Source organism: Gorilla gorilla, chromosome 13, assembly GCF_029281585.2.
Source record: "Gorilla gorilla gorilla isolate KB3781 chromosome 13, NHGRI_mGorGor1-v2.1_pri, whole genome shotgun sequence".
In the NCBI taxonomy this organism is placed as follows: Eukaryota; Metazoa; Chordata; class Mammalia; order Primates; family Hominidae; genus Gorilla; species Gorilla gorilla.
In genome coordinates, this window is record NC_073237.2 from 72,338,095 (window position 1) to 72,353,396 (window position 15,302).

The window sequence follows — 15,302 nt, forward strand, 5'->3', positions numbered from 1 at the left end:
CTAAGGGGTACAGCATACTTTATTTGGGTGATCGATTCCCTGAAAGCCTTGATTTCATGACTGTGCAATATACGCACATAACAAAATTACACTTGTACCCCATAAGTTTATACAAGTTTTTCTTTAAAAATAGGCATAATAACATTTACTTCAAATTCTAGAACCCAAAATGCTTATTTTCATTAAAGTTGACCGTGAAAACTGATCATTGAAAAGCTTCATTTTAAAATATACTTCAATAAACATCTAGAGAAGCATCATTTTAGTTCTTTTACTTAACAGGAAAAAATGGGAGATAAAGGCTATCAAGTAATTTAGAATCATAATAATAATGGCGATGCAATCAATGATTTCTGTTGCCTCTCCAGGGGTTTAACTACTGGCTTTTGAGGTGAGAACTCTGCACACCTCTGAACTATGTAGAAAAGTATCAAAAGCACTTCAGTCTGGCAATTTGGCTAGGCAAATAAGTATATTTGTAGTCCTCATTCTAACATTCGATTCTCTAAAGCACTCTGATATCAAACCAAAGAACATCTCACTATCCTCCACAATTACATCAATGGCTAACTATCAAGAGAGATCTCCCACACGTAGAGTAGATTTATTAACAGTCCTAGTGGGTCCAAAAAGTTCACTCCCCAGCCAATTAAATTGCTGTCTACACTATGGGGTTGTGAAAACCAGATCTTTTTGACAAATCTTAGTAGCATTGTTGTTTCACTAAGCAGAAATATACCAAGGTGTTAAAAATGCTGTTTTGTTCATCTGTTAATGAAACTAAAAAACATTACTAAAGTTTAGGAACATTGCAGAAAACTTAGCCTAATTAAATACAGATTCATCAAATGCTGGTGTAAACTCAGCAAAAGTAGTCCTTCTGAGTTATAATGGTACAGTAGGTTCCTAATCTCAATAAATCATCATGACGCTTGTCTTTGGTAGCCTATCATATGCCAAGCTCTTTATTTCCATTACCTCAAATTCTTGCAGCCATCTTGTGGTGTCAGCGTTATTTTCTCCACATTGCGGCTGAGGAAACAGAGACCTCAAGAGGTTCAGTAAATTGTCCAGTGTTACCGAACTATCAGGTAGGAGATCATGATTCATCCTAGGTCTTCCTGACTCTGAAGTGTAATTTACACCATTCTCGTGTGATTAAGAGGCTGTAGAATGCAAAACAAAATTTAGTATTATTTTGAATGAGAAATAGAAATGAGGGGGGGGTAACCATGTCTTCCTGCAGGACTTAGTCTGTGAGCCTAGAACTGCATAATTTATACATGCTAAGTCCTGGGACAGCCCACAGAATGAGCAGAAAAGGGAAAGTGAGCAAGAGTTTCTCACAGGTTGAGAGGGGATACATTTAGGAACACTCACACTGTCACATTTTGCCTACTCTGAACAGTTTTCAAGCTTGGGGTAAAAATGAAGGCCAGAACTAGATTCTGGGTTTCGGGTTTGAATAAAAAGAGGCCTTAAGGATTATATTCAGGGCACAATTGTTGGAGGGAGTTAAGTGTACAGGGAGACCTGGTGGAAAGCTTCATAATTGCGATTTGATTTCAATGCATGTGATCTCAAATGACTGTCTGACCCTTCCTCCTCAAGTTCTATTTTGTAAGAGCTTATGTAGCAAAGTATTTCAAGGAAGTGATTATTGAGCTTGCAAACAAAATATTATATTTTCATAGGGGCTGCAAAAAACATAATTTTTGTCTTTTACATGCAGTAAGTATTTGCAGTGATAAGCCAGGATTTCTAAGGAAAAGACACCTCAGCTTCAATTACAAAATTTTTCTTTATAAATTAGGGGCTATCTTTTCTTAAGTGTGTTTAGAATCCAAATTTACCTTTGGTTTAGAGTAAATCCAGGGGATTAGAATATTTTCACAATAAAACTTTGTGTGGTCCTGCTTTTCTTTCATTTTTTCCACTTTGGTTCAGGTGTGGAGGAATCATAAGTGGGTATTTGGGTAATACCAATACAACTCACATTTCTAAATCTTGAGGTATTATTAACTGTATTTTCCAATACTACAAACCAATTTTAGGCCTGAAACTTTTGAATTATTGTAGAACACAAAACAAAACAAAGCAAAACAAATGCACCCCCAGTGGCAGATACTCCTGCTCGCAATGGGACTGACAATCTGATGATCCTTTCGGGCTCTTCATTACCTAACAAAAGAAGATTGTTTTTCTTTGTTGGACGGTCGGTATTTTATTCTTGAATTACCACTTTCATACACTAGCTGCAATCAGAGTAATGTTTTTACCTATCTCAGCAGGCTTTAAATACTTTCTGCCTCATCTTTGTGTCTCCAGCTCACCATGAATCTGTTCCCATAACCACCGATTTCTTTTAGCATTGGTACAGTGACATTAATTTTCTGACTGCTTGTTTCTATTTCTATTTTACATAATCTTTAAAAAAGTGGTTTTATTTTGGATTGAAGGAGACTAGTTTCATCTTGAATTGGTTTTGAACGTTTAGGAAGTTGGATATTTGCGATGCTGATTGATCATGCTATTTTTCCCATTGATCTGGGCCTCATCATTTCATTAGACAGAATTACTCTTTTATTTTAGGAAACAGTTTCATTATCTAGACTAGCTGTTGCTCCTCTTATTGATAAATTCTCTTTCTGTAATAAGATGTGTATCTGTTGTCTTTTTTATCAGCTGCCCCTAAATTACAATGAGGATGTATTTGGGTGGTGGGTTGAGCGGGAGGTTGGTTATTTTTTTCTCCTTAATAAGTGCAGGTGAGTCAGTCACCCAAGATTTCAAATTGGTCCTTGTTTTTAAAGACCACCAGATACAGATGTATTGCTAGCACTCACACATGAATTTCCCAGAATTATCTGGGAAAACCCTTTGGTGAAGGATTTTTTTTTCTTTTTTAATTGAAGTGCTAGTGGTTGCACTTAGCCCAACAAGAAGCACTACACAAAATGTCTCTCTTAGGAGACGTCCTGCTTCTTCTAAACCTTGTGTTGGGCCTGTGAAATACTCTGAACTGCTCAGAGTAAAAATGTAATGCAAATACTGGGTAGCGATAGTGTCATTAATTATACTGTTTTTGCAGCTGAAAACTAGAAAACTAGAAGTGTTTAAGGTGAGGTTCAGCTGAGATTCACTGAACGGAGAAGAGTCACGTAGCCTGGCTGTGAACCACATCCAAGTGTGGCCATGGCAGGGGAGATGACAAGTTCATAACAATAATGGTATGCAATAATACACTGATGTTATGACATACAGTATACATGTAAACTATTATAAAAATCATATGATTTTCTTGGTGTGTTATTTTTCTGTTTACCTTTGAAAGAATGGGTAAAAGGCCTTTGGAACCTGCATAACAAATTAAGACTCAGGAATCTTCTGAATGCTATGGTAAACAAAAATCAACAGAGTCAAGAAAGAGAGTGTGTGTACAAAGTGTGTGTAACCATGAGGACGCGACGTGCCATACTTGGCTTTTTGATCCATTTGTCAAAGAACTTCCTGACAAATAGATGTGTGTCTCTGCTTCACCTTTGTGGATCCGTTTGGAAATAGTGTTATATGGTGATTGATAGCATAAGTTATACAGCCAAGTCCAGCTGGCTTGAATTCTAGTTCTACTTACTACCTGTGTATTTGAGTTACTGTGTGTAACTCAAAGCCTCAGTTTTGTTGTCTGTGAAACAGGAATAAGAATGTTACCCACGTCATATGATTTTCAATATCATGCAACAATCATGCACATAAAACATACACTGCCTGGCCCTGGCCAAGTGCTCACTAGATGTTGGTTATTACTATGAGTTCAGCAAAGGATGCAAAACTATAAATGATTACATATACAGAACTCCCGAGAAAGTCATGTTCATTTCCTTGGTTTGAAAGGTCATAGATGGCTACCCATATCTTGTAGGTGTTTATAAATGTGACTCTCTTCATATATATTTTTGTTTAAGGGCATTTGTTAATTCCAGGAAGAAATTTGAGGGGTGTGTAGCATAACTACATGTGATTTATTATAGGGCGGTGGTCACGAGACTCAGGATTGGGAGATGTTGTTCTTTTCTCCAGGTGGGTTAGACTTTTGATCTCTCAATAGTTGCTTGCTTCAAAGCTCTTGTTGCACAAGTTTGTCTATTCTTGGAGATCAGAGAGGTCTCAGTTTTCAGAGGCCACTGGAGTGTGGGTCCAAGATACTTGGCAGAGAGAAATAGGTATTAGGGAGTCCTAAATTATGGTTGTGGAATGTGGAGTTCCCTGCAGAGAGCACTCAGCCTTCTCTCTCTGCATTTGTTTTATAAATGGTTTATGAGATCTCTCATAGTTTGACTTAGTCTTCATGTCTGCATCATCCCTGTGAGTATAAATACAAATGAAAAGTAAGATGTGAATCAGACGTATCCATAAACAAGAGTCGTCTCTGGATTCTAGCAATAAATAAACCATAATGTCCAGAAAAATTAACCTATGGCTATTTCCTGAGCTAATTATCTTCCCACAGATAGAAACACTACTGATTCCAGGTCCACTGGTTTTTCAATTTATCTTCTTTACTTTATTTTGGTGAAATTCAGGAAATTTTCAAATTAGATCATTTCTGAAGTTGTGCATTACCAAATATCAGAGTAAAACCATCCAAACACCTTCTTTTTCCATGTGTAGTTCCAATTTCCTGAAGCTAATTTCTTCCTTCTAATTACAAGCACTCCAAGAACTAGGTTTTGCTACTCAGCATGAAAACAAGTAACTCTTATTTCTTCAGTCTGAGTTTGAATGCAGGAGGCTTCCTGAATCTGCCAGAATACAAGTGCTTAAGGTATAAGATCAATGTAAATGTTCCCTGTTCTGTTATGAAATTTAAATTTTTAGTGCTAAGGTTCACTAGGGAATATGTGGATCTCCCAATGATCAGAATTTCTTGCTTAGTATTTCTGAAGAAATCTTGCCCTGGTGACAGGTAACATGAGACATTGACTTCTTTTCTTTTTTTCTCCTCCCTAAAGGAGAGTTAAATTTAAGGAGTTAAAACGTGAAAGTTCTGTGTGTCAAATGTTATTTTTAAATTACTAGGTTGATTTAGATATTTTCGTCAAATCTAAGTGTATTCTTTGGTATCTCACTGTTTACTCATGACAAAATAAAAACATTCATGTTCATTTGGGAGGATTCTGCTTTACCATAAATAAGTGGCTAGAATGTCTTTCTGGACCAAGATTTCTTGTCATTTTTGTCCTTCACCCTAATAACTAGGACATACCATCTTAGGCAGAGCTAGAACATCTTATGTTGAGACTGGCATTCAGGATTATCCCTTGACTTACTTTCTAATTTCCGTGACAGTAGTGCATTGAGTCTACTGAATGATCATGTGAATGAATTTAGTGTTTGTCAGCAAAGGCTCAAATCATGCTATTTGTTTTAGAAGCAAAACATCCTGCTCCTGGATTCCACCAAACAGCCTGCCTCCCTTTCTTGAAAGTTTCTTGCTTTGTCAGGTTCTATAATTGATTCCTAACAAGTGCTGTATCCTAAGAAAACAAGAATAATTCTGTTTTCATCGTTCTCATATTTTTAAAGTTTATGTAGTTGGGGTTTAATTTCCACAATTCAAGTTCTTTTGTTAATATAACTTTACCAAGTAGTCTAGATCCAGTCTTACCCGCTCTGGAAACTTTAAAAAATGGCAGGACTCAGTCTCCTTTTATTTTTAATCTGAGACCATAACAGAAAAAGTATCAGAACTCAATAGTACTTTTCTTTCCCCATTTCTTTCATATTGAAGCCACCAAATAAGAGCTGTGGCTGCAAATTTTAGCAAAATGCTTTGCTATCTACCACTTCTTAATAGCTTATTATGCACCAGGCACAAGGTTAAGTACTTGGCATTATTTTAACTGATTGAATCAGTACAATGACATAAAGCAGATATTGGCATCCATGTTCTAAGTAGGAATACTAAGACTTTGAGAGGTTAATTTCACATAGAAAATGAAGGAGCCAGAATCTGATCACTAGACCCCTTCTTACTAGAAGGCCGCCCTGACCACCCTAAAAAACATAGATGTGGTGAGTATGATAGGGAAAAAAATGTAGTATAAAGTGAAGAAACATACAGGCCCTATCATGAAAAATTAGGTACGATTAAGATACCAAGTTCTCCCTCTGCCTGAAAGACCCCAGTGTCCATACACCTACAAAAGAGAGTGCAGAAAGACTACCCCAAGCCCCATCACACCTCAAGGCAGGTAGTGAGTAATTTTCTCCTCTTCCCTAAATCTTCTCTCCCATCCTTTGCAAATATTGCTGCTGAAGTGAAGGTAGCTGGTGAGAAACAAATAAAATGGCTGCACATGCTGCATGAAAATTGTCATATTTCTTAGTTAAGTAAAAGATCAGCACACCTCAGAATTCAAGACTGAATGAAATAAGTATCCTGATTAGAATTGCATGCATGCGCTGAGTCAAATGGCTTCGAGTGTATACATAGTCTATGAAAGGGAATAAAAGTCTGTGTGTATGTGCTTGGATTTGTTTCTGTGTGATTATGATTAGCATTGCAGTTCTCCAATGAAAGTATCTCCTGCTCAGTAGTCTCTTTTGTGTTCTTCAGTGCTAGTAGCCATAAGAACTAGGTGTCTAATAACACACTATAATAACTACCCATTGCAAGTTAAGAATACTCTTATAGCTGTCTGTGCCTTGGAGCCCAGCTTTGGGTTCTGGACCATGTTCTCTTCCTTAAAAATGCTGAAAATTGGGATGCTGTTTCATTGAGATTTTTCCATATCCCACATATGTATGCATAGAAGGTTAAACATTGCTGAGTTCTTCTGGTAAATTGCAACTCAATTACCGAACTATTCAATGATTAAAGAAGAAACGTTTCAGAGGCCTTCTGTTTTGATTTTAGCTTACCGTAATCTGATGATGATGATCCAAGCTTTTATACAAAGGATGACAGCACCATAGTAGGCAGCCATTTTGTTGAGGAAACCGGAAATGCTCACCCTTTTAAAAAACTAAGTTACCCTGACTACAGTCTTATTATTTCTTCAGTTTAAGGTTACATTTTCTGCCTCCCACAGACTAATGTCACTTCTCCATGTTGAGAACAAGAGCGGCATTTGGCATTTGGTTATCCCAAACCCAAATCTCTGACCCTTTGTTTTTAGTACTTTGCCATTTTGATTTTGCTTTTTTAATTTGCTTGTGACTCTCTGCTTCCCCCATCTTTTTTTTTTTTTGGTACAATGATTCTTACCTTGTCTTTCCCCAGTCCGTTTCTGACCTGGAGAGACGTACAGCATGTTATTGTCAGGACTTCCCGTGCGGGACATTTGAACGCTAATGACTGGAAAACCAATGCTGCTGGTTTTAAGGGTGAGAACTTCTTTCATATTCTGTCACAGGCAAAATATTTTTATTTTTCCCCCCATTTTAAATGGAGAGCAGGAAACAGAACCCCTCAAACGAAACTTTAAACTTTGTGCTGACAAACAAAGAGCTTGATCTTTTAGTAAATAAAAGGCAGGTTGATTTTTTTAAGTTAAAACTACACAGATAAGGGAGATTTCTTTGGCTTCCCACATCATAGGTCAATTTTTTTAAGAGATCGACCAACCCCCATGTATAGTCGGCCTATGGGACCCCTGATTAGTTTACTATTTGCTGTCACTGAATATCTAAGTAATATTTATAATAATGTATTTTAAAATTCCTCACCTTCTATAGGACTACTTCCACTTCAATAATAACTGATATATATTGTTCACTTTAGTGTAGCACTGTTAGTTGCTAAGGCCATGCATTCTACAAATTTTGTTTTTGTTTGTTATAAATCTTCCACAAAGAAAAGCAGGTAATAATTCTAAGAAATGTTACTTTATATAAACCAAAAATTCTAATGAAGCTTTATAATGTCCAGTCCTTATGCAATTGTGCACAATATGTAACAAGTACTGAATATTTTCCCATGGCTAATACAGATCATAGTTCCCAAAGTAGCTGTTCTATTTTTTGTCACAGGTAATATATGTTATAATAAAAATAAAATTAGCTATATAAAACATATATCCTAAAGTTTAGTATATTTACTCAAGTTGTAAGTGACCTAAGTTATAATAAGGTTTTAATTCATTAATCTAACTTATAACAAACATTAATTTGTTTATATCTACAGACTTAAAACGTATTCCCAAATAATCTTAGCATCATCATATATCTGTATGGATGAAATACAGTGTTCCATAGCACAGGGCACATCTCCTTAAAAATTGAGGTTCTGATGGTCAGACCGTTGGTAACATGGTCCTGGGCAAGTCATTTAATTTTTAAGGGCCCTAATAATTTAAGCATTTTGGATGCTAAGTAATATTATCTACGTATCATATCTTACATATGATCTTTATATATCCTTATATGAGCAATATATGCAAATATTTCTGCCAGAATGTATATTTTTAAAATTACTTGTAAATAATTTATTATAGACTCATGCTGAAACAAAACCTATAAATATCCTAGATAACCAGTGTCACATTAATAATTATTTGATTAATATCTTCACAGAAAGCTTCACTCTATTTTTAGGAAAAGAATATTTCTCTGCTTTGAAGTATTATCAAACACCTTTCCATGCATGTAAACTATATAATGCAGCAGTGTTCAATGAACTTTTAATCTAGAGTTGTAAATACCTGTTGGCATTGCATTCTCTGAAGCCCAAATCAGGAGATTTGATCCCAAAATTGTAATTGTATGGGAGACATCAAAATTATTTGAAATTTCGGTTGTTCCGGAAAATCCAGGATGTAATTTGCCATATGTATGTTTCATTTTGATTAGCTTCCACATGCTCCCAACTCGTACAATATAAATCCATGAGGCTGCAGGGGAGAGAAGGAGCTGACACATAACCTTAGCTAGTTGAAAGCTGGAATGAACTTCTTAGTAGAAGGATCACAGACTAAGGACATTAACCTCCATGAAGCTGAAGAAACTTTAACCCAAATAAATGTCTTAGTTTTACTTATTCCTTTTTGGCAATTTAAAAAGAGCAAATGGTTCTAACAAAAATGCAGCTCTTTTGAAAACCTCTGTTGGTTTAGGAGAGGGGGAAACAGAGGGTTTAGACTAAATCACCAGAACCAAACCTGAATCTGAAGGGGTTTGTGCACTGCTTTAAGGAGGAAATGGTATTTTACTATTGCACGTGGCAATATTTAGTATAATATTTCACTCTTCTCTTAGATGGCTGCCAAGAGTAACAATTAAAGTTTGCTTTTTCACAGATGAATTATTCTGAATGGGCTGGGCTCCCAGTGGGATTGTTTTGTAATTTTGTTGATGGCGAGTCCCGTATTTCATCTAAACAGGATCATAATAAGATGACTTTAAGAAAAGAAAAAAGTTATTCTCTACTCTAAACATTACCATCCCCTCCCTAGAGTCCCACAAATAAATGTGATTAAGGCAGAGGCTAGCAGGAGAAGCAACATGCTTTGGGGAAGTGGAGAATGCAGGGTACTAGGACTGCAGAAAGATGCTATGACTTTTTATGAAATAACATCTGAAAGAACAATAAAGAGCTAATGGTTAGAAAAGGTTCCTACAACAAGAGCTCAACAAGGGCTTGTATTTAAATTAGGTCAGCCGGCTTTTGCAGGTCTTGCTTAGCAGGAATCCATAGTCACGTATTTCTCCTTAGACTGGGAAAATGGAAATTGCCTGCCTACAGAAGTGTGTGGTCCTGGGTGCCCTTCTTTGTCCCACCCAACTCAGCCCTAACACTGAGTAAAATATATGTATGAAATGAATCTGAAAACTCCTGTTCTTCCTTGGGCTTGCTTTTGTTTTCCCAGTGTTGAGTAATTTATTAATAACTTGTTGGAAAAGTAGTTTAAAAAAAAAATAGAACAATTTCACAAATTGCTCAATAGGTACCTGCCAGTAATAGGGACATCAGCGTCACCCATCAGAATTTCTTTCTCATCAGGTAAAGCAGAAGCCACTTAGAGTAGCAAACAACTCAGTTTTGGAGTTCAGACATCACTAGACTTGATAGTCTTTGTTATCACTGATAACTTCAGTAAAGCCAACACCCCAATGAATAGTCTCTACCAAAACCCTACCAAATCCATTTTATCCAACCTCCTTACATTTCTTCAGACATACCCCCATGTCCTACATCCTAGGCAGACAGCAGGGCTAGATGATGTGTGAGCTAGACTTGTGTGCAGCCCTCCTGAAGGCAGACTTGATCCATTCTTACCCACATGTGTTATGGACTGGAACAGGGAAGGGTTTCTCGTCCTGAAGCAGCTACTGGCTTGGACAGATTCTCATTCAGGCTAGGAAGTTGGCCTTGAACAACTAAAGAATGTGGCTTTCTGATGACTCATCTCTGTTTCTCTGAGAGTGGGATTACCCTGGAGGTGCTCACTGATGAGCTAGGGACAGAGAACTTTCTTCTCCTTTTTCTGTGCCCTCCTTATAAAAGCACTCTGTAAATGACCCTGTAATGAGATGACCTCACAGAGAGGGAAGACGCATATAAACATTCTTATGTTAATGGCACCTTAATTTTCAACAATTTTAATCAAACTAAGATTATTCTATCCTGCTGTTTCTTAAATAATAATAACAATCTCATAGTATAATTAAAATATCTTTTCTGGTAGATTAGTTTTTCAGAATAAACATAATCTGATGAATACATACCTATGGAAACTGACTAAACATTGTTTGGCCTTGTTCATCTTGTGAATAATCCTAGCTAAGTTTCAGACAACAGCTTTTGACTTTAAACTTCCTCCAGAGATAGTTTTTTTAATTAAATGGTATAAATATCATGTACCTATCAGAGAATCTACTTTAGATTGCCCATGAGAATAGGGAATTATTTGCCTTAGACCAGATGAACAGATGTGATATTCTGCTACCAGAGAACTGAAATCCAAATTCCAGTATTTTGCTTCTGACCAATATTTGCAATGCCAGAAGGTGACTTTGGCATTAAGCTGTTTGGGGTTTTGTTAGTATTATTTCTTTCCTCCCTTGATCCCTTCCCTTTCTGCTTATGAAAAGTCTTTTCTGTTTTGTTTTGTTTTCTATTCTTTTTAATTCTCCCTTGTGTTCCCTAAAGCATACGAATTAGCCATAAAAGTGAAGGCTTTTGCCATTCCAGCTGGTTTTTCTTCCTGGAATTTAATGGATGTTATCTCTTCATTTATTTATTTACCAATATTTCCTGAGCACTTTTAGCATGCCAACCCAACACATGTTGAAGTGAGCGCAGAAAGTGGGAGGGGAAGAAACGTCAGGGACACCATGGCGTTGACTAATCTGACCTGCCCTGGTGTAACTTACATACAGAAACAGAAATTTACACTCCATCTCTTTTTTTCTTTAGTCAAGCCCCAACAATCTGCCAGGTCATGTTAGATAAGTGTTGATGATCCTTCTCTCATCATCTAAAATTCAGGTTAATGTCGGCAGCAGAAGGCATCTGCTATAGAGAATATCTTCTGTGGTGTCTGATGTGTATTTTGACCAGTTCCATTTGGGCATATAGTATATGCAGATCCATAGAGCCATGCAGAAGACTTTTAATTCAGGCATTTTTCATAACCTATGGCTTGTATCATTTCAGGAAGAAGTTAGCTCTTTCTTGTGATCTCCTCCCTTTTAGTGCTATAATCTGAGGAAACTGTAACTCCACTGACCTCTCCCACCAGTGCCTGGGCTGTGCAGGCTGATTCTTGCCCCGAGTCCTTATCTTTGGTTTGGGTGTGAAGTTATAATTATAATTGAATGCATGCAACATCAGTGATCTAGTTTTCTTTTTTTCAAAGTGTTTATATTGGATTATATGACTGTATACAGTTAAACTCTCTTAAATCTAGGAACAGGAATAGACGTCAGATAATAAATTAGGACCTTCTGTCATCTTTACTAGGCGAAAGAATGAAAAAAATGTCATTGAAAATCAAAAAATGACAACTAAGTGAGAGAGGTTACCACGCCTTCCATTTCACTGCCCTCCCAGACTATGTAAGTCTCTTTTTTTCTACCAGCATGTTGCTGAAACCTCCCCCATCCCCACTGACTCTTTCTTTGACCACAACTAAACTACTAGATTTTTTTTTTTAATTTCTAACTGATTACCCACCATGGGGAAAACAATTGACAGTCTAACATGACTTCTTAGCCTCCGAGGCCTTAACTTTTAATAACCTGTATTACTTTTAATTGCCATCATTTTATTTCCACTGGTAGGGTTGATAATTTTAAGATGTCCAATATATTTTTAATACCTACCTGTCTTGCTTTCAGTTTGTAACACTTATTAAAAAGAACTCAAAGTGCTGAAACCATTAAGCATGCTGTGTGTTCAATCAAAATGAAAGGTTTTGAAATGTGCTTTTGAGTTGTGTTTTGAGTATAAAGTGATTTCTGATGTGTTACCATTTGAAAGGGTAAAGTTTCATTTTCCTTTATTATTTCACTGTACAAATAATATTCCATCTTCACCACCTACTATGCTGATACACTGTTGGTAGCTATGTTTAAAGCTACATAAGGCACTTTAATTGGTAATGTGTACATTGCGGTTTTAAAGAAAGGTTGAAGTGAAGTGGTACTCATCTGGTCAGTGTCTGAGGTGGTATTATCAGAAAAATTAGTCGCTTGACTCCAGTCTTGATCCCACTTGCAGAAATGAGGCCCTTCCTACTTGAAAAGACAGAGGGAAGTAAATACATTTGATTCCACCTAATAAAATGTGCCCCCTGGAAATGCCGCCTAACATATTTTTTTAAGATTCTATGTTTTCTACCATTGTGCTCTGCAAACTCATACCCATTTCATATTGACTGAAACCCTTTCATTTTTGTATTTATTGACCATTGTGTAGATGAGCTTATCTTCTAGCTCATTTACAAAAACAAAAAACAAAAACTAAACAAAAAAACAATGTGAATCACACAGAATTCAGGAATTTTACCCTTATTGTTTTGCCTGGTAGATGATTTACCCAAACATCTCCATGGGAATATAGAAGCCCTGATAGCAAACTCTGCTTGGTCATGGCTTAATCCAGAGTCTTTCATCCAAAATGCCCACTTGTCTCATCAGAATGTTCAACTCATGCCTACCAAATATGTGACGCTCAAAAATATTTTCTACAAATGAAAAGTGGTGTTTTCTCTGTGCCTGTCCTTGACTGAATGGTGGTATTAGGTTTGTTAGGCTTTTGGGGGTTTCGTTTTGTTTTGCCCTTTCATCCCTGTAAGTTTTAAATGCATGCGGTTTCACACTTAAAACCCATTCTCAAAATAGAATTAAAATGATGGTTGCACTATTTACCTGTTATCTCTATACAAGATGTAATTAGTTAATGAAGAGAACTATGTTTGGAGTGGTTTCGTGATTTTGCCAAAATCTTAAGAGCCTTTAAATTCTAGAAGAGAGTCTATTAGTGATATTTTCTGTGGCCTTTGAGGAAGCCAAATAGAGTTTTTGTACCTTGGTTTTTGAGGAATGTGGATAGCTAATACTAAACATAATGAGAAGAATGAATTGAATGAAAAGTGCTTTGAAAATGGAAAATACCAAACAAAAAGAGTCTTAAAAGTATATCTTCATACATGAAGCTTTCTACTCCCTGAAATGAGAATAAAGACGCGGAACTGTGATGTGAATTAGAATTTTTTGGGGGTTGAAAATTAGTTCAGTTACCTGGAGTGGGCTAGAGAAAATATATCAAGGACTTTATAATAAAATTATTACTAATATGGCATCAAAGTTTTTAAATCATTAATCGTGTATCAATGATAATGCAACTATACTTAAATTCTGTTTTGCAAATTAATATAAATGTTTAAATGTCACCTTAAGTCCAACCTACTAAATCTTTCAAGCTGTAATTAATTGCTTCAACTTAGGAACTAATGATAGAAATCTGAACTGATTGTAGCCTATCAACAGCCTATCAACTCTAGTAATTGATATACAGTGTAAATCTGTGAGTTTAAAATATGATTTTTAGCAATGTGTAAAAGCATCTACATTTGAGAGAAAATAGACGTCTCTTTTGTGTAATCACCTGAAGAAATTCAAATCTAATTCTAATGAGGCTGGACTTTACCTAGATATTTGTAAAACTCTTCTTTCAGCACATGACTTTGACTATTCTTAATAACAACAACTCTTAATATTTTGTGGTTATGGTTGATATTTTAGGCAAAGATATATGTCGTCAAGCTCTAAGCTTGTGATTATAGAGGATGATGTCAGTCCAAAAGTGTATTTTGACTATCAAGTAATGAAATTGAGCCACTTATAATTGGATTCTGAATCCAGTTCCAAAATAAGATGCCCAAAAATGATTTAAGTCAAGAGAGTCTTAGCAAAGTACACACACACACAACCCTCTACATTCTTTTTACAGCCTATTTTAAAATTCAACAATCATTTTCTTATTTGAGGTTTTGTATTTATTTAAAACAAAAAAATTCACTCAGCTCTGAACTCAGTGGTTCAGTGGTTGGGCTCCAGAGTCCAACAACCTGAAAGTGAATCCCAGCTTTACACAGTATACCTGGTAATCTTCATACATTCTTAATCAGCTTTATTGAGGTAAATTTACATACAATAAAAAAACACATTATTTTATGTGTACAGTTCAGTGAGTTTTGACACAGGTATACATCCATGTGACCATCACCACAGTCGAGTTATAGAAACCTCTGTCACCCTAACGAGTTATTCTCTGCTCCTTTTTCATCCTCTAGCCTCCTCCTACTGTGGCAACCACTGATCTACTTTCTGTCCCTATAGATGAGATTGTCTTTTGTAGGCTTTCATATAAATTAAATTATTTGAAACCGGCTTCTTTCTAGCCATATAAGAGTTTTGAGGTTCATCTGTGTCATTAAGTAAGTCAGGCATTCCCACCATAAAACAGAATGAGATCATGTCTTTGAGGGAACGTGGATGGAGCTGGAGGCCATTATCCTTAGCAAACTAACTCAGGAACAGAAAACCAAATACTACATGTTCTCACTTGTAACTGGGAGCTAAATGATGAGAACTCGTGAACACAAAGAAGGAACAACACACACTGGGGTCTACTTGAGCGGGGAGCGTGGGAGGAGAAAGAGGAGCAGGAAAAATAACTATTGGATACTGGGCTTAATACCTGGGGGATGAAATAATCTGTACAACAAAGCCCCATGACATGAGTTTACCTATATAACAAACCTGCATATGTACTCCTAAACCTAAAATAAAAG

General features: G+C 36.3%; 1 protein-coding gene across 2 annotated transcripts in view; it reads left to right on the top strand.

The window, feature by feature from the left end:
• Nucleotides 1–15,302, top strand: part of PCSK5 (proprotein convertase subtilisin/kexin type 5) — a 460,751-nt gene that overhangs the window by 233,643 nt on the left and 211,806 nt on the right. For both annotated transcript variants that reach the window (XM_031014780.3, XM_031014779.3), the window contains exon 10: nucleotides 7,286–7,389. In XM_031014780.3, the coding sequence (XP_030870640.2) occupies nucleotides 7,286–7,389 (104 nt within the window). The remainder of the gene's footprint in view (nucleotides 1–7,285; nucleotides 7,390–15,302) is intronic.